We start from the raw sequence: 26414 nt of genomic DNA, 5'->3' as shown, positions 1-26414 counted from the left end.
CACTCTTAAGACTGTATTGACAAAGCTAGTCTTCAAACATGAACATAACATGAAACAAATTGAAATAGAAAAACTAACTACCTACAAATCAATATTGCATCTATTTTTTGCTCAATGAAATGATTACTTCAGGATGTCAACCTGAATGTGACTAGGGAGGTGAATTTGTTCTATACTGACAAGGTAGGCGTGTGCACCTGGGTAGCAGGGAAGGCAAAGCAACTGTGCTGCCATGACCTAGGACCTGAGAGCTAGAGGTGCATCAGGCAGCATTAATGGCAGAGTCAAGTGCTCTGAGTTTCCTCAGTAAATGTACGATGAGGTGGCATCAAGGAGCATTTTGCTCCTTATTCTACATTTCTCCTTCAGTTTCCTATCAACAATAAGCAGAAGCAATTTCATTAAAGCAAACTCAAATATATTTATTATCATGGAGTCCAGTGAACAAAAGCCTTAGGAGTTTTATGGTGGTGTGAGAAAACAAACCTCTTGCTGCTTTTCCATGTTTTTTGGGTAATGAACTGGCATTACCGGCTTTGGAAGCACTTCGTAGTAGCATGTTATGGTAGTCCTTACCCAGTGTTTACCTCACTTTCTGGGATTCTAACGGAATGGCGTCTTGGGCCTCTGGCTGAGACATAGTTCCAGCCATGATAACAGAAGTCCTAAACCATGAGAAATTGAGGAATGAAAATCAAATAATTTGGACTCCTCCCTCCAGTCAGCAGACATTATTGCCCGTGTTCGGGCAAAGTTGTGCTGCACAAAATGTTACCCAGCTGGCAAGCTGCCTCAGACTCCTGACCACTTTCATTCTTACAAGAGACAAAGGTCAGTTCCTTTTGGGTTTCTCCAGGCCTGGGCCATCTGCAGATGTAGGGAAATAAAAATGAATTCATGGCCCTCATTCTCACTTGTCTACTTCATCTCTCATCATTTAATTGTCCTGCTATACTGAAGGCACCAGCATTTCAAGATTTTTTTGGCTCCTAGGAGCAGATTAACCAACCACCCAAATTATCAAGAGAATGCCATGAAAGAAATAGCTTAATACATAGTAATTTTCTATGTTATAAACATTAAAAACAAACAGTCAGTCATGATTCCTAGATTTTCTTTTTCACACCACAATTCTGGAATGTCCCAGAAAAGGGAACTTCAAGCAGTAAATCAACTTTGCAGTCCCATTTTAACGTTTGTTACAGAAGTGAGTTGTGAATTCCCCTTCTCTTGCTTTGGTTTAAACATTACACCATTTCTAATCCCCTCGATTCTCCTTAGAAACATTAGTACCATTCAGGCTCATTAAGGCGCAATTTTGTCTTTAGGTTTCAGATAGTAACAGCCTTGCTGAGTCTTCTAAAACTAAATTTAGTGTAGGATATATCTTGTTTTCAGAAACACTCTGCAATCCTCCACTTGAAAAAAAATCTTAAATTTTTTAGTTCATGGAATAAAAGGTCACTTTTGTCATGCTGCTGCTAGGGTTGCATATCATTAGTTATGTCTCAAAAGTCAGAGTTTTGGGGATAGAATACTTGAGTAAATTACTGCTTCATTGCTTTCAAAACTATAAAGATGGGAATCAGAAGCGTAATGCTTACTAATACCTCCAGAATCCTTGCAGTAAAGCCCAGACCTAATAGCAAGAGGAAAGATTGGCTTTAAGACAGCTACTATAACATTTGTCAGACCAGAATTAAAAGTCTGAGTAAGCAAGCAATCAATGGATGAGTCAATAGCATCCCATCTCTAAATAAGACAGAAGCCAACAAGCGCAACACAGCATGGACCCAAAGCTACTTGTCTTTCCCTGACCTATTCTATCTCCACAGGACTCAAGGAGATGTGAAACATCATCAGTTTGAAGTTGGAAGTGATTGGACTATGTTGCAAGACCTTTGGATAATTTGATAATGACATATATTCTGTGATGGCATCAAGATTCCTAATCACGAGGTGCCCATTTGCAAATGCATTTTTCATTTGTACAAAACTAGAGACTTGAAAATTAACCTAATCTGGGGAAGCATGTCAGGACAGAATATGTGGGGTGGGAGAAGACGAAGTTTAAGCTACTTTTTAGTACAACTGACCATAGAATACTATTCAGGTGATAAAATTTTGACATGGATGCTTAAATAATCCGGTACTCAGTTTGCAAAGAGGAAGAAGGCACGAAAGGTTAAAGAAAAATGCTTTTATTGAGCTTTCAGCTCTCACAGTTCTAAACAGTAAACATAATTAACAATTCACCCATGGTAGTGGAGAATGTAGTCCTGGTATCAGTAAAATGTCTACTGTTTAAGGCACTGATAGTGGGAAGAAAAAAGGAAAAACACATATCATGGATTGCTCCTATTTAATCAGAATTTGGATCTATTATGAATATGTGCTTGCTATTCAAATGTTTAAATTCCACAAGGTACATTCACAAGCAAACGTTTATACAGCTTCAGTAATTACTGAAACAGGAATCAGTGGCTCCCCTACTTCGACTTAAGAGCAAGTACTGCATTACTTTGGAGTGGAATAAATTTTTAGCCTACTAAAAGAAATCAAAACACAAATTACTTCAGCAGTATGGCTTTAAGACCCTGTATTTGGTTACCATATAGCAAGCAAAGTTAAATAACAGCATATGAGTGCCATATACTGTCATCTTAAAAGGAGCTGCTGTACAGTATAAAAATTAGTTTAGAACATACTAAAGCCAGTTTTTGTACAAACATTTTTACGAAACTGAATTAAAGAAAAAAAAAAAACCAAACATTTTAAATATGAATCACTCTTTACATGTTGTACGCATAAAATTACTTATCTTGATGATATAAATTAGGAATACTACAAACTTTTTAAAGCTGGCATCCATATACTATTGAAACGCACACATCAGAAAGACTGAAGTGTTAGCTCTGCAGAAGTCCTTAAGAATCACATTTATACTTGCCAAATAGATACACAGCGAATTAGGTTTCCAAAGGAGCCACAGTGACCTCCCGTGGCCACTTAAGAAATCCCCATCCTTAACCTTTTTTTCCAACTTGAACACGACATCCCTCCAAGTTCTAATAAACTGACAGGTACAACAGTGGTTCTTGCTTGGACCATCTATCCCAGGAAACGACAATATTTCAGTAAATTGATGCTGTCTGACTCAAAGTCCAAACCAGAACGCAGATAAAGTTGTATGAGACATTTTAAATGTGTGACAAGTTCATTGGTATACAAAGCCCCAAAACATTTTAAAAAGAAACCAAGCATAAAAAACCAAATCCAAAAGTCAGTTAGGTGCCTTCTTCCATTGTGCTGAAGGAATGTAACAAGCAGGAACGAAACACTGTCTCCTATGTCATGAACAGATGAACAACATGAGAACAACACAAGAATCACAGTAGCGACTGTCTCTCACCTGCAGTACATTAATCAACATTTAAATTCTTCTACTGCTTATAAATCCTCCCTGTTATATCCAACTTTCTTTCCATTAAGTGACTCTTCTGTGTTTGGTGCCAGCCATGTGAAATACTCCTTCACTGGATCAATATTCCAATGCTTGTGAAACGATACTGGAATTTGGTGAGCAAGGTAGCCTTTTGGGTAGTCCATTGGTCGTGCCTAAGATGGAAGAATAAACCAAACCCACTAGTACTCAGTGATGAAGAATTTCAGAACAAGAAAGTGTCACCATTCAATGGCCTCTGTATCATTACAAAGCAATGTGGCACTGACAAAACATACAAGATTGTAACAGAGAGGTTTTTACATCATTCTATTAAATTGATTGATAGGCATTAGTTTAGATATTCAGCTCGCGCTGCAGCCATCGTGCTATGAAGTTCACTGATATTAAATATGCCCTGCTTCTCAGGATGAAATGGTCACCATCTATGAAAGCAAGTGATAAACAGTATAGTTTGTATTGCACCTTTTTTAAATATACAGTTTTGGTTCAATGATGACAAAATGATTTTGAGTAGTATTCTCCTGCTCCTCCTCTTAATGAGAGTTGCAAGCACTGCCAGTGTGATTGTAGGATCCTAATAAGGCCATAAGCAGCCAAAATACATGAAGTTTTATGATGGGGAAAGGTTACTAAATGCAGAAAATATTGTGGTGCCAGAAAACTGTGGTGTTATTCTTTACCAGGTTATATCAAAAGAGACAGAATTACAACGCAGCCACATGATGCAATTGACTTCTTAATGCATCAGGCATGTTTCATTTTCTCTGAAAGTTTAATGGCAACTAAGTGCATCATTCTATAAAAAAACACACTTGTAGCGGTCCCTGGTAAAATAACTAGATTTTGCCATTGTAAATAGGGTTTTTGTGACGAGAAATGCATGCAAGGCACACGTATTTTCTTTCTAGATGTAAAACACAGGAAGAAAATTGAGTTATTTGGATACTGAATCGCTGATTTGATGCCTAAGCTAGTAACTGATTTAATACTGCATGCCTCACCTACTTACGGTGGTATTAATGAATTCTACATGCTGCATTCTTCATGTAGTTCCCTATACATTCCAGTCATAAAATCAGGCAACAGAACTTGACATTAAGAAATTTGAATATATATATATAATTTTAATTTTGATACTAAAACTACAGAGTGTTTATTTTTAAAAATTCCATTTGAGAAATGAAGGGGGGGCTTATCTCCCTCATGGTTTTGGAAAATATTCTGATGAATATTTTGGTTCCAACAACCGAAAGAATTTACCGCAATTTACTTTGCATGGAGAGTTTTTAGATATCTGAGATCAACTTTTTTTTCTGTTTGAAAACCAATCAGCTTTTAATTGAGCTATAGGCAAAATGTTGATATGCTAATAATCTTGGAAGAATAAGATACGCTCTGATAACTATCGTATTTGCTCTCTGATAATCACACCGCTTTATAGGTGGTTGACCTTAAGATATAAATTCCCTGAATTTCTTCTTCCTTATATTTTGTGGAATCAATTACTGTAATCTTTGGGGGTTTATTTTTTTTGTGCTAGAATTTGTATTTGGTATTTTACAACAGCCAGATATATTGCTCTTGCCCAGATTTTCTATTTTAAGACCACAACCCTGACTGCTACTCAACATGGGAAGATGCCTGCTCTCCTGAAGAGTCTCATCATGTCAGAAGCCTCTGGAACAGGTTGCAGAATAAGTGCCTACCTTAGCATGTAGCAAACAGGAAACCATTAAGAAAGAGCAAACACTATTACATCACAGACACTCTAAGGATGAAGATATCTTTACTTCTGTTTCATAATACATACTCAGTACAATTTTGGATTAATGTACTTCAAGGAACATTGCACATCATAATATTTCAGTCAAGTCTTTAAAAAATAATTTTTTGGTCGACAGAAAATCCAATTTTGGTTTTCTCATTTTAAAAATATTTATTCCATAATAGTGGAATTTGTAGAATAAGCACACTTAATTTTTATTCAGTAGTCTTCCCCCCAGGGCTAATTTCTGTTTAAGGTATCTTAAATTAGAATTTCTTATAAGTGACAGTAAAGATGAATTTCAAGTGAAATTTTCTATCTGGAAAATCAAACTGCTAGGATTTCACTTTCAAAGTGATTCAGTATCAAATGCAAAGCATTAAGGATTACAAGGAAGTGCTTTGTGTTGTTGTATAATGGCCATTCCTACAAATCTGTAAAACGGGTTCTGTTCTTTCCGACTCTCCTTTAATTAGGTGGTGGGTTTTTTTAAGACAACACCTGTGCAAGACAGAAAAAATTCAAATCTATTCTAATCCACTTCTTGCAAACTGGAGAATATACTCACAAGAAAATATGGTTTGTGACCTTTTTTTCTATTGTGTTAGCATAGGGCAATTTATCATATTTATACCATTCTTCAGAATCCACCACAAAAGCAACAGTTCTGGAAATACTTTTACATCTTTTATCTCTTCGCTGATGAGATATATTTCAGAATAGTAAACACTGAATCAACAGAAAAATTGGATAACTAGAGAAGACAAATTTACTGAAAAATTTCACAGTCAGTTCTCTGTTACCTGAAGAAAAAAGTATTGTGGCGTGGGTTTTTTTTCTTTTCTTAGAGGACATGTCACAAGTATTCAAAGCACGTGGCTCCTAATTCTATTTGTTTTTCAAAGTTCCCACCTCTGACTGCATTTTTTATAAAATGTAGTCACAGGGTAACTGAAATACCTTATAAACTATTAAAGCATTGTAGTAATCCGTGCTTTGAGAATATTCTTATTTGCTTGACCAAACTTGTTCTGGAGAGACATAAGTTATAGCAGCAGCGTCTTGGTTATCGTTATTAAGCATTGATCAAGTTTGCAATATTTATGAGCATGCAATACTTATGAGTCCTGTTTTATGTCTATACTTAGAAGAATTAAATATATTTTGAATACCAGTAAAAATAACTCTCTGACCTGATGGAAAAGAGGACTATGTGTTATAGGGATTCCTAAGCCACTGAAACACATCCCAAGGACCATATCATCAGGTGCGTCCATGCTGTAACACCGGCATTTACTAGCAAGTAGTTTCTGAACAGCTATTCTGCTGAAAACCATCCTGAATAAAAAAAGCAAATGAAATGTGTGAGACAGTAACTACTACAGAAGCCAAATGACTGTAATTAATAAATATTGCTAAATGATATAACACTGCAAGACAAAATGTAGCCTTCTGGTACAACATAACTGAAATTTCAAAATTTGAGAAGTCAGTACTGACAAGTAGTGCAAGAATTATTTTCTGACACATAATTACTTTATATAATGAAAATAAATTACACCAATTTTGCCAATTGTTGTTATTCAAACAATTACTTACCTAGCCACCATTTTTACTGCAGCTGATAGTTCCTCCTAAACTTTAAAGGGATATTCTCCTCTTATTCAAATGTATTTTCCAGTTAGTTGTCACGTATAATTTAAATGAAAAGAACTCTAAACCTGAACTGTCATTCCTTGAATTCTTGGTTATACAGAGTTCTCTCCATAAGTGAAAAATGTTCCTTGAAGCCATTGCGAGGCTCTTCTGTTCATTCTAACTTTCTTGCTCATCGAAATATCAACCAGAAACTAGAGCTGTTAGATCACTATCACTAAAATAAGCTTTCAATAGACCAGAAACATGATGATGTCTTAAATTCAACAGATGAGGGAATGTACTTATGCCTGGTATTCCATAGCTTCCTTTTCTGAAGTTATGTCATCCACCCTGTCTGATCAGAATACAGGGTACTCTAGCTACTACAAGTTATTCTGAAAAGATTCAAACTCAAATTGCTGCATGGCTTCATGAGCTCATTCACGATATGAGAATCCTTTGTTTGACACTGGGACATGGCAAAGCTTCTACAAATACTGAAAACTAAGGCAAAAAGACTGACCTGAGACTATTGTCAGATTAAAGTTGTAAAAGACTCCATCACAGTCATTGCAACTTTGAAGACTGCATGTATCATAAAAAGAAAAAAAAGAAATGGAGAGCACAATAGGAAGTCACATCTCAGTACTCAGATCAATTATAGAGGGAATAATAAGCTAGAGCTTGGGGGGGGGGGGGGGGGGGGAAGGAAAAAAAGAGTCGGAACTTGTGACCAGCATGTGTTGCCACACAGGCATGATGTAAATTGCAAACATTTGGGGAATATTCTTGCTAGTTGGTTATCTGGACTGTGTCCCTTCAGTTATATAGAATTTTTCACTTACAACGAACCTTCTCAAAATCACGGTATGGAGCAAGGCAGATGATCTGTGCCTCTATCTGCTCTAACTAGAGAATGAAAATAACCCCCAGACTTTCACATCTAGATGACAGAATAGAAACTAAGAGATAAACACTAAAAAGTTATAGAAGTATAGGACTGGTAACCAACAAACATACCAGCACCAGTAGAAGGTTTGTTTCTTAACTCAAGCACAAACCATACTTAACTAAGATTGTATGCAACTATGCAAAACAACGAGAAGGCCAATCTTGTGGATGGATAAGAATCTATTAAGTTATTACAGACACAACTTTTCAGAGAGAAAGACACTGAGGACATCCAGACGTCCACACTGCTTGCTTTAGACATACAAGATGGACAGATCAGAGTCTTAAGATTGTTCTTACTGCAATATGAGCCAATCTGAAAGTTCATATACATGTTAATTTAAGCCAAATTTCACATACAATCACAGGTACCCCGAGTGTCATGCGTGAGATCAACCCACAGTGGTTTCTCTGTACGAGAAGCTATTTTTCAGGACATCAACATCAAACTCCTTGCTCAGCCACCTCACCATAAATCATCTCAGGAAGTTCAAAAACAGGAGAATCACTATCATTTTTCCCCATGCTTGGACAAAGAAAGAGATCAGGAAAGAATATTCTCATTGTGGCAGTTTGCATCCCTAGGTGTGCTGTTTTGGGTTCTCCTGCAAGCCCACAACAGTTCAGATTACAACTGTATGGGTTTTTTTAAGCAACTAACTCAACTGACTCTGCTTACTACACTTTGAATCACATTGTAAGACGGTCTCCGAGCATGCAGAATGAATTCTACCAAATGAAACAATGCTGCATGGTGCATATCAGGAGAACATGTGGTACAGATAACTGATGATAGGCGCTCTGTTCACAGGACCAGTCAAGCCAAAATGACCCCCCTGAAACAGGCATGGTCCTCAGCATCAGCTGTTTTGCTCTACAAATCTGTTCCCAGTAGGCAGCACAACTTCTTACTAGTTAGAACATTTGGGTCTTTGAGCATCATTACATTTTAATTGTACTAGGAAACATCACTCTTTCTGTTGCAACTGATTTATGTTGTAATTCAAAACATTTGCATTCAAAGCAGGGACTAATGTAGATCTCAGTAGGAGTTTAAATAAATTACCCGCCGCCTCCAGTGATATAACTATATCCTCCTGTTCCCAAGCCGTAGCCATAACGCTCTCCAAGAAATACTGGTTCATTTGGGTCATAGCAGCTGAGCAATTTTCGGAGCCTGAAGATACTGTAATATGAAAATCCATTTTAAAAAAATTAAATCATGTAGACATTCATTTTGAAACAGACATTGCTAAGCTAAATGGCATTCTAGTAAGTAGCACAAAAATGAAGAAAAATTTGGAAATTCTACAAAAACCAGAGATACAAACTTTTAAAAAGAAATTTACGATGGGTTATTTACTATGAGATGTGATCGCTGAATTTGGCCAAATGATAAATCAGCTTTAAAATATTTTTCTGAAGCAGCAAGGAAAGTTTCTCAACAAAAGTGAGTCTCATCTCAGCGAAAACATGAGAAGTTTTTTTCCAAACAATGGCAATATCTTTGCAAATTTTCTTTTCTCCTCAGGAATTGAAAAACAAAAAGGTAGATTTAGTTATATGAATATTGCTTCATCTACAGTTATAGCCTCTTCCAAATTCTTCTTCTGTCACATAATTTAATGTAAAGTACTATCCTGAACCACTTATTCTCATGTTCATGACCACGTGATCCTGCTGGTTGATCACTGTGCCTTATTTCGCTTACACTGCAGTGTTAGCTTTCACGTGAATGAGGTCTGATTTTCCAACAAAGGCAAGTCCCTGGACACCATTCTGGGTGGCTTTGACGACTGACCGTAGCTTACAGAACCTTTCTTGTGGCACATTTATGTCAGAAATACGTCTTAGAAAGTGTATGAGCAAATGACTAAAACCAATCAGCTCAGACATGCTTACACCGAAGAATCATAAAGTATGACAGTTTGTAATCATATTCAGACTATATGATTACATAATAACACTAACATGCATAGTTTTTATCAGGTTACAAGATTGCATTGGTTTTAGTATCAGTCAAGGAATGCTGAGGGAAAGTGACAATTTTTTTCCTTCAAGGAATATAAATCCACATATATAAAATAGCTGTACCTCTTAAATACAGAAGAAGAGATGAATATTGCTAAAACTCCTACTGACATGAACAGTGGTAATTCCTGACATATTGCACTGTATACCTTATCAGTGTGTCATCATCCACTATGACTAACCAAGGAGTTCTGCGAGAGCTATGATTCAAAAACCTTTCCAAAATGGCAAAAGTTTTCCCACAGTGACCTAAAGGAGGAGAAATAACAGAATATGTATATTTAAATACAATGATATTTTATAATAAGCAATTATTCATGAATTAAATATTTTACAGCACTATGCAAAACATTTTGGAAACAACTGTTAAAGTATTTGAGATACTTTTGAAGGATGTTGCAGTATGGAAATTATTTGAATTATGAAAACCTGAAAAATAATCTATATTCCAGATATCCTATTAAGCTCTTGGACAATACCTGGCAAACTGCTACTCTTAAATTTCCAGAAGTGTAAAATGAGGAAACTGTGATAGAAACATGTTCTGCAAAATACACCAAGATATCATCACAGTATTTCATGATGCACCAGGCAGGTCCACTGCTTGCCTGTGAATATTTATATCTACATTAATCTACCATACTCGTAACCAGCAACCTGATTAATTCCTCCAAGGAAAGGTCTTAACATTTAGCACAAGGCTATAATAAAGCTGAGAATTAGAACACCCTTTACTAGGAGCTAAGAAATGAAACACCCTTGTTCAGAATGGGCAGGACAAGAGAAACAGGAAATTTCACACTTCTTCTGAAATTTTTAGATCTTGGAAAAATCTAATTGCAAACAGTCTTTATTCATCTAGATCACAGTTTATTGGCTAACATGCTATCATTATGACAATTACTAAACAAGCATTAAAAAAATAACAATAAGATACTATATTTGAAGGTACTTCCTGTTAAAATATTTTTTGATAAAGTGCACTAACTCGCAGCTTAAGAAATGAAGGAAGTCCTGGCTTTGATGATTTTTTGAAACATGAACTTAAGGTACACTGACATGTAAACATTTACAACATCAAATCCAAGATTTCTATATTATATTCCATGACAAAAAAATGGACAAAAATAGCATTAGAGTAAACTCGGCACAATTTGTTTAGTTTAGAATGCCAGTAGCCCGTAAGTCCCACTGCTCCCCACAGCAACGCTCAAAGGCCAAATGTGGAAGGTCCCTTCACCCCGGTGTGACTAGAACTACTGGGCACAGATTCTACAGATGATCCACGCAAGCCCAGCAGGGCTGCTGCCTCCTGAAAACACTCACTGGCTGCACATGTCACACTGCACCTGTGCAAATGGAAATCCCTGCCTATTCGCTCTCTGCCTCTAATAGACCCTGTGGAGGACAAAAACAGGGCAGCTGAACAACTGACAAAAGAAAAACTGACCTAGTGGGCCAGATAAAGCTCATAGGCCACAGCTCTGACACCTCTAACTCAGAAGGTGACTAATAGCCTGTAGCAGAGACTATAAGCCTAGGAACAATAGATCAAATTAAAGAAAAAGCCCTAAAATTCATAAACTCATAGAAGCCATCATATCCATAGACTCTTTTCTATTCAAACACAAAGTAAATTACTTTAAAACCGTATTATTTGTCCTAAAAAGATCTTCCAATCTTAACATTTAGTTTTTGTGCTTACATCAAGACATACTAGACAGAAGCGTATAATATTTGAATACCATATGGCAAGTAGTTTATGCTCAGTAACTAGCTGGCACTGTCTGAGGTCTTTCGACATAAATCTATAACTTCTGCTACCACTGACAATCTTACTCAGGATCATCAATAACTCGAGAGTTAGTACTCTTACCCAGACTAACAACACTGACTTTTGCCTCTTGGAGTGTATCAGTGTACCATGCTTTCATATTCACAGTGTTTAGGTTTCTACTAAAAGGAACATTCTACCTACATAAGTGAACTGTACTCCCCATTCATCTGCCACGTGGCAAAAGCTTTCTTTTAGTTTAGACTGCACACATGTGCTACAGAAATACTGAATTTCTAAATTATATACTATACATGAAATATACATATCATCCATAAAACTTACCATCTTTAGACAGTTATTTGCGCAAAACTGACAACAACAGTCAACAGCTCACCTCTGTCAGTATTAGGTATGCCTAAATCTACAGTAGGAATGGAGGAGTCTGCATAATCACTGTAGTATTCAATAAGGGCAGCTTCTCTTTCCCAAGTCTGCTTTACGACTGGTACTGTAAAACAATCATTGACATTGAAACTAAGTAAATTCATTAAAATAAGTACTTGATCAAAATGTTTATGCACCTTGGTAACTGACATAGTCCTTTGCATGGTAATGAAAATGCTGTTTCAAATACAGCATCATGGTTCTAGCTGTTCATTCTTTTTTCTTTCCTACAATATTTAGAGAGAAACAATTTTACATTTTTATGAAAGCCAGTCCGAGCAGTTTTATTTATATAGTAATAAATTTTCTTTTAAAATGTGACTATAGTTTAATCCATTAAAGTAATTCATATTACACTGAAAACTGTTATGTTTACATTTATGCTAACCCAAGTACGGGATTCATTACTTTTACACTTCCTGTGGTAGACTTGATAGTACACATAAGCATGAACACTATCAGAGATCAATCATTCTTCCAGTACCAAAATTGTTGCATTTTAAAAACAGCACACCCAACTGTACAGCATGTAAAATATTCTGAATCAGAAACAGACCAAATGCACCTTTTGAAATACTACACTTGTGTTACATACATCACATCTGACAGCAACATCATGTTAATCCTCAAAAGCACCTGTCTCAAGACACACTCACAGAAGGACATTTATAAATATCATAAAACCATGGAGATTCTTTTCAAAGGAGAACTGCTTAATGCTTCTCGACAAGAGCAATCCTTTCCTTATTAGCTTGCCATTTGACATAAACATTTAAAATTGATCATATGAAATTCTAATAATGATGCTACGAATGTTTAAATTATATCCAGGAGTGAACAAATCATGGATAACACAAAAAAAGCCAAACACCTGTGGGATGTTTGGCATAGAATGATCAGATTAAAATCAATGACTTCTTTCCATTTTAAAAATTAAGTGGTCAGGACTTAGATAAACGACTACCCTGAAACATCGTGCATTCTGCTGTCATTGTTTGTCCACTTTTTGTTCTTTGACGCCATCCAGAAGGTCTCATTAGTAGCAGCTAGCTCTTTAAATGGAGGAAATATTTATCTAACTTCCCTTTGCTGCTATATAACTCTGGTGCTTGTGAACAATTCATTTTAGCCCCGAGCTGGAATCATCCATCACCTGATCTGATGTTTGCTGCCTACCTACTTGCTCACTTTTGTCTATTCTGATCACAGAGACTTGTAGGATTTATTATTCTTGACTGATCAATAGTCAGTTTGGTAAGACGAAAATGAATTGGAAGGTGATGGTTAGGATAGAGCAATAAGAACTCAATGCACTAATGGGAAGGCTTTAATATTTGGAAAAACTAGAATTCCACTTCTGTAGCATTGCGCAATGGATGATACCACTTTTAAAGTTTTAGACACTAAAAACTGCTCTCAAATTTTTGCATTAAAAATCCAAAGGGAATTACATACAAAAATGTGTTCATATAACACGACAGTGGAGTTTTGAAACATAAAGCCAGGAATTTCACAGTACATTAACATTACCACCTATGTACTAAAAAGTCACATTACATCATAGAAAAACTGCATAATCATGCATTAATTGACAGCGAATGCCATGTAAATGTCTCCCCCCCACCCAATAGAATAAAAAAACGAGTACACAGGAAATTATTCTCTTATTCTGTGGAAATGTTCTACTGCAAAAGTGTTTCTCAGAAGAACAAAAGCAGAAACCTTTCAGAAAGGCCCCAATACAGAAACATCACAGATATACAAAATGCTTCCAGTCTTCACCTGGCAGAAGAGATGCACCTGTAAAGGCTGTTTCACCTTTTCCCAACCAAGGACCTCAACCACGGTAGGGTGCTTTAACATTTTTCTGTTATTATGGACTGAGCCTCTCAATTTCTTCAGTGGAGTCCCCCTTTTTTGTATAAATGAAAAAAGTTCACCGAAGCAAGGACCTGAGCCTCACCTCAGTTAAGTGGTCTAACAAGGGGGTGACTAGCTAAAGTGTCTTTCTCTTTTCCTTGCTTGTTTTGACAGAAGTGTCACCATCCGGATTAATGTCTATTGTAAACGGAATCCCACAATACTTCGTAATTTCTAACAACTCATATGTTCCAAAGAAAGAACAACTATTTGAAATTTCTGACTAGCGGTTGATGTAAATATTTATCAATATGTATTAATACTTGCGATCCCACAGAAGTTTTAATACCGCACTGCAGAGAAACTTATAGAAGGTCAGCTCTAAGCTCTTAATTATATTTTACTTGTGCTACCATGTCTGAGTCTTGAAAGTTTCTTATGTAAACATATATGGTATGTGTAAGAAGGAGAGTTGTATCTGAGGTAAATTCTGAAGTAAAATTTAGTTGCTTTTGCACACTGAATTCCAAGCCTTAATGTTGCACTAATGCAGTTTTTGCAATACAATAAAAAATGACTTACCAGGTAAAAGGAGCTCTCTGAAGCTGGCATCCATTAAGCTTTCAAAATCTTGAGTTAAGATTATCCTCTATTGCATAACACTGGAAGCTGTGAGGAAGGTTCAAGAATTTTCCTCAGTCTTCAACAGGTGTTTCCTGAAGGGTGTTTACACTATCTTTCTGAAGGCTTATGTTCTTTTCTGACTTTCTAGGTTTGGGGGTTTTTTTTGTTTTCATTTTGATGTAAGAAAATAAACATGGATCCAGAAAGGAGAACTCTTCAGTGAACTCCAATTACAGGACAGTCAATTTTGTTTTGACAAAAGCTACTTTAAACATAGCCTAATGATTAGGTGATTAAAACACTAGAAATGTGTCTTCATCAAGTGCAGTAACATTAAGAAAAAAATGTCCATAAATCTTATTTTGAAGAAAAAAGACCAGCAACTGGCAAATAGTCTAAATTTAGAAGTGACACACCTACAGTTTTCGATGCACTAGCAAAGGGGGACTTACTTAAGAAAAGAGCTTTTAACTTCACCCTGTCCTCTGACAATAGGTGTGGCAACAACCCCCCCTTCCCCTTCCCAAATTTGGTACAACTACTAGCCATTACTTAATTTTCTTTCTTTTTTTTTCTTTTTTTGCTTGCCAAGAATCATCATTTAAATTAAGCTTATGAATAAACTAAGCCTAACGGTGACAATATTATGCACCTGGAGTATTCAAGGGTACACAAAATTCAAGTAAAATCCCAGAAAAAAAATCCATTCTTGAATTTCCTTATTAACAAAATGTCTAGAAGTAAACTATAATGGACCGGTAGGTGGCACCAAGTAGGTAGAGTGTCTTCTGTTAAATCAGTGGATTTGGAATTTTTCTTTCCAAGTTTTGTAGATACTGGATCTACCTCAACTTAGCTGAGCCTTACTGTGTATTAGCCGAAGCTGAGCATCTGTCTGTCTTTATTTTCTGTACCTCTGCAAAGGAAGTTAATACCCACTGGACATACCTTGTCGGTCTGCGCTAGGTTTTTTCCTTGGGGGTTTTTTTTTTTTAACCACGGGTATCATGGTCATATTTTCATGGTGCCTGTCATTACTGGTATAACACTACAATTTTCAGATGAAACATGCTATAGTGTTGCACATTTGGGAGAGACTTGATCTGGGCCATGGCTTGGACAAAGTACTACAGGTGACCAGGTTTCTACAAGAGACAAAAATTCCCATTCCAAGCATTATAAACCACCTGTGCACATCCAGTTGCATAGGGTGACAACAGACAGAAGCAATATGACAGTGTAAGCTGTTCAATCTTTTACTGAAGGGGAGGGCAGGACAAAAGGAAGGAGGAGGGGAGAGCGCTTTCAGCATGTTCAAATTTCTAAATCAGCCACCATACAGCTGCACAATTGTCACTGCTAGTACAAGGAACAGAACTGAACCGATTATCTGGGGGAAACACACTGAAGGATATTAATAGCTGCAGTACTAATTAATATTGCAACAGCTCCAATTTACAATATAAGCTAACTTAATCCATATTTTTAATTTAGGTGTTCAATTTCAAGATTTTTGCAAACCAATCCCTAATGATGAAACATGAAACAATGACAATTTTTTGTCTTAAACATCTCACAGCACTCCTGAAGAACTCTGAAGAGCAAAAAAATATTCTACCTAAAGAATAAGCTGTTTACAATTCTGAGTTTTCATGTTTCCCAGTGGATTTTGCACACATTTAGTCCCAAAGAGCCACAGAGACAGCGTATATCAGCTTGCTTTTTAAATACTAATTTCATAAACTATATTGCATAGAACTACTACCTTGACTAACCAACAACTTACTTCTGTCTGCATGAAATTTCTGGCATGTTTTTACAGCAACAAAGACATCTTCCTTTTTCACCGGCTCTCCCTATATGAACAGAACAAAGAAGAATTTTGTAATTGCAGGCTCTGCCTGTAACATTTTATAGGATATGTATGGCCATGCATATAATAAAACAGACAATACCTTTCCATTGTATAGCATATCAAGTAGAATAGTGTACCAGTAATACAGTAGAAAGTATATTTTTGTCTCTTGAAAAAAAGGTCACTAGTGGTTTAAAATTCCTGAAATAACATTATTGAAATACTTTTTCCACTGATGCTGTATTCTAACATGAATTAAAACACATATCATTAGGAAAAGAGAATGAGTAGTAGAACTTGTTGAACTAAGAATGATTCATCTGAAAAATAATGTTTTCTTCATTTCTTTGAAACTAATCACTATGAGAACATATTGTACTGTGTCATACTTGGAAAAAGAAGCTTAAATGCTATACAGTAGAAATCTTTGAATTTTCTCAACTGTAATAAAATCATTTAACTTTTTTTTATTCGTTTTCCTTTTTGGCACCTAGAATTTTGCTCTCCTGGAAGCATGGGACACTTTTTGGCCTCTAGCAACTGTTAACCCATAATACCATAAATGTATTCTCCTAGAGTAAGAAGAGATGGGTTGTACTTTAATGCACCAAATACTGTATTATATTTTATCTTTAGCCTCAAGAAGTTTTAGATTCCAATCTGTGAAAAAAGATTATCTATACTTCAGTACCCCATAGAAATGTTGAGAGACGTATTTTATAGATCATGGGCTGCTTAAACATTGTGGTAGAAAGGCACATTAAAGCATCTGCAATATTTGTTTGCCAGGAAATATCCTGTGCCATGGAAGGCTGAAAGTATATCCAAAAACAGATAAATGCCAGAACAAACTTTTTTTTTAAACTTACTGAAAAATATTTTCTTAAGGTTTGAGATTTTTGAAGTCAGGTATTATGCATTTTAATAACAGTTTTACCTTTACTAAGGAAATGGTATTTAAAATATGGTACTTACACAAAGCGGCAGAAAATTACTGAATGTGGTTGCACAATGATCAACCTTATATGAATTCATATCATCTGTGCAGAACTCGGTCACTGGCGTAAGATGTGGTCCTTCCCCTTTCTGCCAAATATACAGGGCAATCTATCAAAATAGAACACATTTGTATCAATAATGGAAGTGGATAAAAATTCTCAGGTCATACAAAGAAATCATATTACAGGACAAACTTAACAAGAAAACAAAAATACAGGATGTTGTAAAAGATTTGCTCCTTAGTTGGTTAACTAGCTGCATATCTGACTTCTTGTTCACTTTCTGAAGCCAATTTTTCTTGCTATAAAAGACATTCTATCAACAGACAAGTTTTAAAATTTGTTTCATAGAATTACAATTAGTTTCATATATTGAAGCATGTCAAAATGACTAATCTTTAACTTTTGTAAGAAGTGGTAAATATTTACACCTTTTTTCAAAGTAAACAAAAATCCTTATTGTGTTGCTCTTTTTAAATTATTTTCATAATTTGGAATAGCTTGACCTATTTCATCCTCTGTGGCAATTTTCAGCCTTTTCAAACAGACCCATTCTCTGATGACAATTTAAAATGCTCAAAATCAGTAATGAAACTCTGAGAAGCTGTAAAATACAATGAATGATAATGTAACAGATATGTATCCTATAGTAGACTTTTGTCCATTTTAAATGCAATGACAAAAAAGCCAGCTGAAATTTACAGAGAAAAAGGGAGAAGCAGACCAGTGATGTGTGAAGATTAATAAAACACCCCTTTGTATTTACATTCCATTCATAATAAAAATAGTATCTCAATCTGTACTTCATGACACATCAAGAACACTTAGACTTGCCCAAGCTTTCTACTGCAATACTTCTACACTGCTTATAACTTTGCCAGACTAAGTATTCAGGCAGGAAAGTTCTCTGCCGGATGCCTACCTCAGACCAGTTAAAAAATTAAAACCGTTAAAAAATAAAACTGTTCAGAAACTTGTAAGAACAAAATGAAGTTCTTAAAAATCTAAAAGGCAGAGAATACACTGCCACACACTCCGATTCTGGATGCTTAGCCTCTCTTGAGGACAGGCCGAAGATGTGAAAGCATCTTTGGATAAGAGCAGTTCGAGCATACACTCAAAATGTAGATCTGGGTTCTAGGTTTGCTTCTACCTCAGTCAGAAGTTACAGCTTCTAGTTTTCAAAAGGGTGCCTACACCAAGAAACCATAGATATTCTGGGACAGAGACTCTCCATGCTACCTCATGAAACTGAATTATGGTGCAAAAAGTAAGATTCATGGAACTAACACGACAGTGTAGCAAAGGGGAGTCTGACTCTACTGCATGGAGGGAGAACAGGACTCCTCAAAGAGAAGAAAACCAGTTCTGGGTTCTAGTTCCTGTTTCCCATGTTATTTACACTTACTCCCAATGACTCTTGTGTGGAAAACAAGTGCTTCAATGGAATATGGGACCAAACCCAGCACACACTGAAAGCAGTGAAAATGAGTCTCCTTTACACTGTTTTATGCCTACTTAGGAACTGTTAGCTTGAAACCCCACCACCCCTGGGCCAGAATTTAGCTCCTCTTTTAGCAAATAATGTGATCATTAAGCTATTATTAAGAGGGCATATTTCCTTCTCCCCAGTGTTCAGGAAGAACTCAGCGCAGACCAAGAGCATTAAGTATGGTCTGGACAGGCCCAAGTCACCAAACCAATTCCAGATTTCTAAGTTACAGACAATTCCTCAGAAAATATGAACCACTTGCACACAGCCATTTCTGGAACTTAGAGGGAATAAAATAGAAGTGCCAGTTTGTTACAGGCCCTGTTAGGACTGGGGGCAGGCTTGAGAATACAATCATATTTTTGAAACTTCAGCTTCCAGATTTGAAAGATTTTTTGACAGCAAACATCTAGGGTACAGTCACATACTAGAACACAATGAAGTGATGACTTTTTAGCAAGTTGCTAGTTTTAACTGGGCTGTCATAACTACACATGTGCTCTTAGACCCCCTCAACTGCAAAGTAAAAACATTTAGTTTGATTGCACTGAAAGAAGTTCAAATTACTGTATTTCTCCTTGTAATTGAGAGGATGCAGACAACTGGGAGCCGTGAGTACAAACATGGTCACTGCTATTGCTCAGCTGATAGCAACTTGCTAAACCACTGTAACTCAGCTGCAGGTTCTTTCAATACAACAAGTTTCGCAGTTTGCAAGTTCTAATTTCTCTTAGAAATGATTCTGAAAACACAGACGATCTTGGCGTTACAGGTGAGTTCAACAAAGTGCTAAAGGGAAAGACCACTCTATAGGGAAGAAAATGCATATGCATGAGTGGCAGTTAAGAAAAATACTATTGATAGTGCTTGGAGTAGAGGAGTATGGAAATAACATATTACACGCGCTTGCGGTAAGAGCAGCCAATAAACACACATACACATCTCCAAGGTTATCTTTTTGCCTTGTCACCACATTCACATTATGGGATGTAAATGGTTCTTGACCCTGCCTTGTAGGTGGAAGACCACATAACATCAATGGATGGGATTTCTGTGGAGCTTCCAGTACAGTTTCACAGAACCACAGAATGGCAGGGGTTGGAAGGGACCTCTAGAGATCATCTTGTCCAACCCCCTGCTTGAGCAGGCGCACCCAGAGCAGGGGGCACAGGACTGTGTCCAGGTGGGGTTTTGAATGTCTCCAGGGAAGGAGACTCCACAGCCTCCCTGGGCAGCCTGTGCCACTGCTCTGTCACCCTCACAGGAAAGTTTTTTCTCATGTTTAGGTGGAACTTCCTGTGTTCCAACTTGTGCCCTGTCATTGGGCACCCCAATGAAAAGAGTTTAAGATTGTCTTAGTTGAGAATTCAGCTATTCAGAAGGAATGTCTATCATATGAACCAACAAAAAAAACAATCCTACTGCAGCACAAAGAATATTTAACAATTGTAACTTAACATGAATTATTTATGAAAGTTCATAATGTGCTAAGATTTCCCACTGAATATGAGATCTTCAACAGAGAGCTGTAAAATGGTGTGAAGCTATCATATTTCAGAAGTGAGGTTAGACTGCCATTTTGGTTTATAGAAAAGGATGACAGGCTGTTCCTAAAACAATTGGAATGGTTTTACAATAAAAAGCCAAAAAATATTCTTAGCGTTAGACCTAGTTTAAATCTAATTTTAGATATACTAAAAATCCATTGTTCACTTCCAGTTTTGAAAAAGCATCAGCGAATATGCTGTATATTGTGTGGATACAAAAAGTCTAAAAAACAATCTACAGATGAGCAGCAGCATGACAAAAACCCTTTACCATATTTGCAAGATAGGCCTTCCATACGGAAAGTGATATAAATGTTATTGATGTAAGAAATAGGGACTTGGAAAGTAGAAGGGTGAAAAAAGCCTGATAAAGAGCACAATAAAAAACCAAGGACTAGAGGCATATGTTATCAGGACTCTGTCAAACTAAAACATTACTTAACATTTATAATTCTTCATAAAATTAAACATTACACACAATCGTTACAGATCACAGATTATATCTTTTGATTTGTTGTCAGTCTTGATTCACAGATGAAGGATGTAGAGATAAAAATTATTGAAGAAGGAGAAGATGGTGATTTATAAAATAAATGAGGGGGAATGGAACTGTCTCTAGGGAGAAACGAGACGGTGCAGAAAGAATAACTACCAGGCTGAAGCAGGTTATCAGTGGAAATAAATTTGAAATGAAACATATGCAAGGAACTGCTAACGGAATAAGAAGTGGATGGAAGTCATTCACAGTCGAGTGATCAGTTGTTTTTCATTAAGCAATCTGTGGCACATAAAAGAAATGTCTGCTAATGATTTTTTTTTAATGACACCGTTTAGAGGCTTTGTTAGTGCTAGGGTAGACTGAAATATTGGGAATATATGAATAACTTTGAGGTAACTCACAAAAAGATTAACAGTGTCTTTTAACAAGGTCTTTTATTGAGAAAAATTAACAGATGAAAGAAACACTTTGTTTCTTGTAGCAAAATGAAAGTTATGGGGGGTCCAGTTGATTTTGAAAAATACATCAGTCAAGAAGGGGAAACTTGAAATGTGAAACAATAGTTTTGGCACAAAATCAATTTCATTTAAATATACTACCAAGTTATGCTGTACAAATACACTGTAGATTTATGTTGGAAATAAGGTTTATAATCATTACAGAATAAAGATCTGGAACAGCAGCAGTAGTTTGAAGTAAGGTGGGTTTTTTTTCTGAGCCAGAACCACAATTGATAGTTGACTTCTAGGATTTTTAAAAAATTATACTGAATTCAACATCACTCATAATTTCAGGCCAAAATCGGCAATCTTATTTCCAGATTATCATAGAATCATGGAATTATTAAGGTTGGAAAAGACCTCTAGGATCAGCAAGTCCAACTGTCAACCCAACACCACCATTTCTCCTAAACCATGCCCTGAAGTGTCATGTCTACATGTCTTTTAAATTCCTCCAGGGATGGTGACTCCACCACCTCTCTGGGCAGCCTCTTCCCATGCCTGACCATGCTTTCAGGGAAGACATTTCTCCAATTTAAATATCTGGTCTAAACCTCCCCTGATGCAACCTGAGGTCATTTCATCTTGTCCTATCACTAGTGACTTGGGAGAAGAGACCAACACACAACCTCCTTTCAGGTAGTTGTAGAGAGCGATAAGGTCTCCCCTCAGCCTCCTCTTCTCCAGGCTAAACAACCCCAGCTCCCTCAGCTGCTCCTCATAAAACTTGTTCTCCAGACCATTCACCAGCTTCATTGCCCTTCTCTGGACACGCTCCAGCAACTCAAATGTCTTTCTTGTAGTGAGGGGCCCAAAACTGAACACAATATTCAAGGTGTGGCCTCACCAGTGCTGAGTACAAGGGCACGATCACTTCCCTGGTCCTGCTGGCCACACTATTCCTGACACAAGCCAGGATGCTGTTGGCCTTCTTGGCCACCTGGGCACACTGCTGGCTCATGTTCAGCTGGCTGTCAACCAACACCCCTAGGTCCTTCTCCACCAGGCAGCTCTCCAGCCACTCCTCCCCAAGGTTGTTGTGACCCACGTGTAAGACCGGCACTTGGCCTTCTTGAACCTCATACAATTGACCTCATCCCATCGATCCAGCCTGTCCAGGTCCCTCTGCAGAGCCTTCCTACTCTTGAGCAGATCAACACTGCCACCCAACTTGGTGTCACCTGCAAATTTACTGAGGGTGCACTCGATCCCCTCATCTAGATCATTGATAAAGATATTAAAGAAGACTGGATATTAAACAAGACTTCCTCCCCTTCATCCTCCCCTTCTACCTTGGTTCAGGAGTTCACTTTGGTGACAGTAGAAAACCCTGGTCTGCACAAACATTTTGAAGGCAGAAAAAATAAAAAAGCTTCAGAAAAGGTAGCACTGATCTTTCAGATCTCCCCACTCCTTTCTTCTCATATTCCTTTCAGACAACTCACTTATTCTCTGAAAGACCTAGTACCTACCTTTTAAAACTGTTGCAAACCAGAAGAAAAAAAAAATAATTCCAGGCTTTCATGGTACAAGTTGCTGAGCTGATTGTTCACACAACAGTTAGTTTAAATAGCTTGAGGAAATTAAGTCCATCATACCTAACTCTTAAGAGTCTGATTTCGAAAGTGAGTGAGGCTGGCTAGTATCTGAGATACTACTCATGTCAGCTTAAACTTCACGGATTGGAAGTCTTTCTCCTTTATAGAGCAAGCCTTAGAAGATACCTTACTGTATACAATCATGTATGTATTCATATATCAATGCAATTATATTAATGAATTATTCTATGTTTGAAATATAGTTTTAAAGTATTACAATATTCTAAAGGGAAAGAAATTAAACATGCCATTGCAGTCCACCTTTTTAGCAAAGTCTAAGAAAACCCTGTTATTTCCATTATCGTTTGTCATCATTCAAATATATAGAATTGAGACTATTTTTTCTTTCATCACATCACTGCTTACCTCATGCTTTAAATCTATTGTAAAGTCTGACTTGAGTGGTTCACTTTTCAACTTCTTTGCAAGCCTATACAATTAAAGATGAAGACATTTACTCAAAAAAAGAAAAACATTAAAAAAAGAAATCAATCACTAGTGTATGCAACAAAGTGTGGCTGGTATTACTGACCATCTTATGAGGGGGAAAAAAAAATCGCACCTGTATTTATTGCCCTAAGAAGCACCTTATATTTCTTTTTCATACCGTTTTTTTTATCTGAGCATAGTGTGATGATGCTAATATTAGTTTTCAGCAGACACATTTTGATACATTCTTCCTGCCCGTGAAGAAAGTTCTCATCATTAAAGGAAGCAGCACATTTGAAGCTCAGTATTGATCAGCATCTCAAACTTCAGACAATATTCTCTTTTTGTGTATTACAAAGCACAGTATTTAGGCACCTTCAATTTATGAAAGCATCAATGCTTGCTACAGCAAGATGTATTCAACTTCTGAAATCTATCAACTTTTCAAATCTCACTTAAAAAATAAGCATCTAACCTGAAATAAACATCTAGGTTGTCTCTATAGCATGAGAAACACTTTTGGAGGGCAATGTAGTCACTCTAAAATCCAGGAATAAAACTGCTGTCTGGGGAGAATACATTTTTAAAATGGCAAGAGATGATATTGAACTAGTTGAATGACCAGTACTGGACTAAAGTACTAACTAGCTGACATGATGTTCTTCCGATAGGCAGATTGAAGCAAAATAAATTGCACACACAGCAATGGTACAGAAATCTATTTCTGTACCCTTGTCTACTAATGAATTCCTAACTGTTTATTTATAATAATTACGCTTAGAATGTGTAGAATAAGGAAGAAATGGAATTTTATCGAAGAAGTATTTTCTTGGTAGGTTTATAGTAGGAGCAGGTCCATGTAGGCATACACAGAGCTAGTTGTACATTACTGTGCCTGGTTGAATGTCTTGCTACGCACTTTAGATCCTCAAACTAAAGCAGACTTACATTTATCGGCACAGATGCTGACAATATAGGTGGCAGCAGCAAAAGCTCAGTGTAGGGTCTGAAGTCAAATCCATGAGAGGCCAGCCTGTGCTGGTCAAGTACATCTTAAGCTGTCCGCCATAGCTAAACTGCAATCAGCAGCTTCAATTCAAAGATGGCTCAAAATTAAAATTTCACTTTGCATATCTACATGATGTGCAATAAGACCTTCAACTATACTGCAGGAACACCTTCATCTTTTATAGAAAAATATTAATCCACACAAATTCATAACTCACTAAAATAATATTGATTAGCATCTAGAAAAATTGTATAAATTAAACATTCTTAATTACTATAAATAAGCAAGAAGTGATTAAAAATTCAATTCTTACTTGTTAACAAGTGGAATGCTAAGTGCCCAACCAGCAGCAAAATCTGGAAATTTAAAGACTGCAGGATTTTCAGCAAAGGCATAATGGTGAATTATTGTAGAGTCTTCATCATATAATGCTTTACCTAAAAACCACTCCTGTAAAGGAATATAGGAAACAATTTTGTTCATCTACAGCATCCTTTTAGTGAAGGTGATGACTGCATTCATGCTGAATAAAGCAAACCTGAAAACAAAAACAAGGGAAGCCTATTCTTCACAATAATCCAGACAAAAAAAATGAAACTAAAGGCAGTTCTCTGAATTCAAATACATACTGTATTTTCAAACTCCAGCATATGCCCTGGATTCCACCTATTCAAAGAACCATAGAAGGGTCAAGGCTGGAAGAAGCCTCTTGAGATTGTCTAGTCCAATCTCCCTGCTCAAGCAGGGTCAGCCAGAGCAGGTTGCCCAGGACTCTTTCCAGTCCTGTTTTGAATACACTCCACAAGCTCTCTTGGCAACCTGTTCCAGGGCTTAACTGCCCAGACTATTGACTAGACGAGACGCTCAAAAGCATTGCATTCAGGAACTTTACATATATCCGCTTTGAATTTCCATCTGTCTAGCCTCTTTTATGCAGGGAACTTAAAAAGCAAATACATTTTAAATACCCTGATCTTCAAAACAGTTAAATGAAGAAGGTCTCAAGTATGCATTTGTAAAGTAAAAAATTAAGTAGTAGTAGCAGTAGTAAGATTTTAAATAACAGTGTTTAAGAATTTATTGCTGACTCTGCTGTATCTGAAAATAATTAACAGACTTCAATACTACTACTTGAACATCACTGTCAGTTGTCTTAATCTTTCTGTTTAGAACGGATATAAAACAAGTATACACCCAAATTTTTTGCAGCATAAGGACTGTAATGAAGGGAAAAAAGAATAGAGGTGTATATATATCTATAATGTAAAAGAAATATATAAAAACTGCTTCTCAGGCCTACAAGTACAAACAATCAGAATTCCGAATCACCTTAATGGTTATATTAAATCTTTAAAGTATGAAGTTCTTTGCATTATGACAGTAACTCAGGCTTTTCTTTTTCCTGACAATTTATCAATTCCTGACAATTCACCACTAAAATAGATTCAAAGTCAAGAAAACTGTTTTTTCACAAAAGATTCTCTTTCTCCATGCTCCCTGTCATATTTGATTTTTCTCCTCTTTTAAAGAGGCAACTACTGGCAACAATGAAAAATTCCTTCAAGGCATTAGCCCAGTTCATACACTTCACACGAGACAAAGAAATAATTTACACAAAACTCAAGACAAAAAAGGAAAATATTCAAGCAAAAGTAATGTAGAAACATCCAAAAAAAGGAGTCTAACTCCAAGAGGATCTCGCGTCTCAACAGTCATCCTTCTAACTCCAAGCAGATGTTGCTATATAGACTTAGCTAAATTTTATAGCTTCCCAGAGTTGATGAGGAGCAATGACTGAGAGTTGGCCATGGTGCAGCAGTCAGCAAATAGCAGAAGAGAGGCCTGCATGCACCAGGAGACACTCCAGCCAAAACCAACTGGCTGAGCCTGGCAAGAATATGCAAGCATGGCTGCCCCAGAGGACATTGAGC

The 26414-nt window shown here is 36.7% G+C and overlaps 1 protein-coding gene across 2 annotated transcripts in view; it reads right to left on the bottom strand.

Moving 5' to 3' along the window:
* Positions 1–2185: 2185 nt before the first annotated feature.
* The window catches only part of B3GLCT (beta 3-glucosyltransferase), a 65939-nt gene continuing 41710 nt past the window's right edge, over positions 2186–26414 (bottom strand). For both annotated transcript variants that reach the window (XM_075084624.1, XM_075084631.1), the window contains 9 exons: positions 24797–24933; positions 23412–23475; positions 17387–17518; positions 16343–16412; positions 12023–12136; positions 10001–10100; positions 8887–9006; positions 6425–6569; positions 2186–3618 (listed from right to left, as the gene is read on the bottom strand). In XM_075084624.1, coding sequence (XP_074940725.1) covers positions 3451–3618; positions 6425–6569; positions 8887–9006; positions 10001–10100; positions 12023–12136; positions 16343–16412; positions 17387–17518; positions 23412–23475; positions 24797–24933 — 1050 coding nt within the window. In that variant the 3' untranslated portion in view covers positions 2186–3450. The remainder of the gene's footprint in view (positions 3619–6424; positions 6570–8886; positions 9007–10000; positions 10101–12022; positions 12137–16342; positions 16413–17386; positions 17519–23411; positions 23476–24796; positions 24934–26414) is intronic.

This window comes from Phalacrocorax aristotelis, chromosome 1 (assembly GCF_949628215.1).
Source record: "Phalacrocorax aristotelis chromosome 1, bGulAri2.1, whole genome shotgun sequence".
NCBI classification, from domain to species: Eukaryota; Metazoa; Chordata; class Aves; order Suliformes; family Phalacrocoracidae; genus Phalacrocorax; species Phalacrocorax aristotelis.
This window is presented reverse-complemented; position numbering and strand designations above follow the sequence as displayed.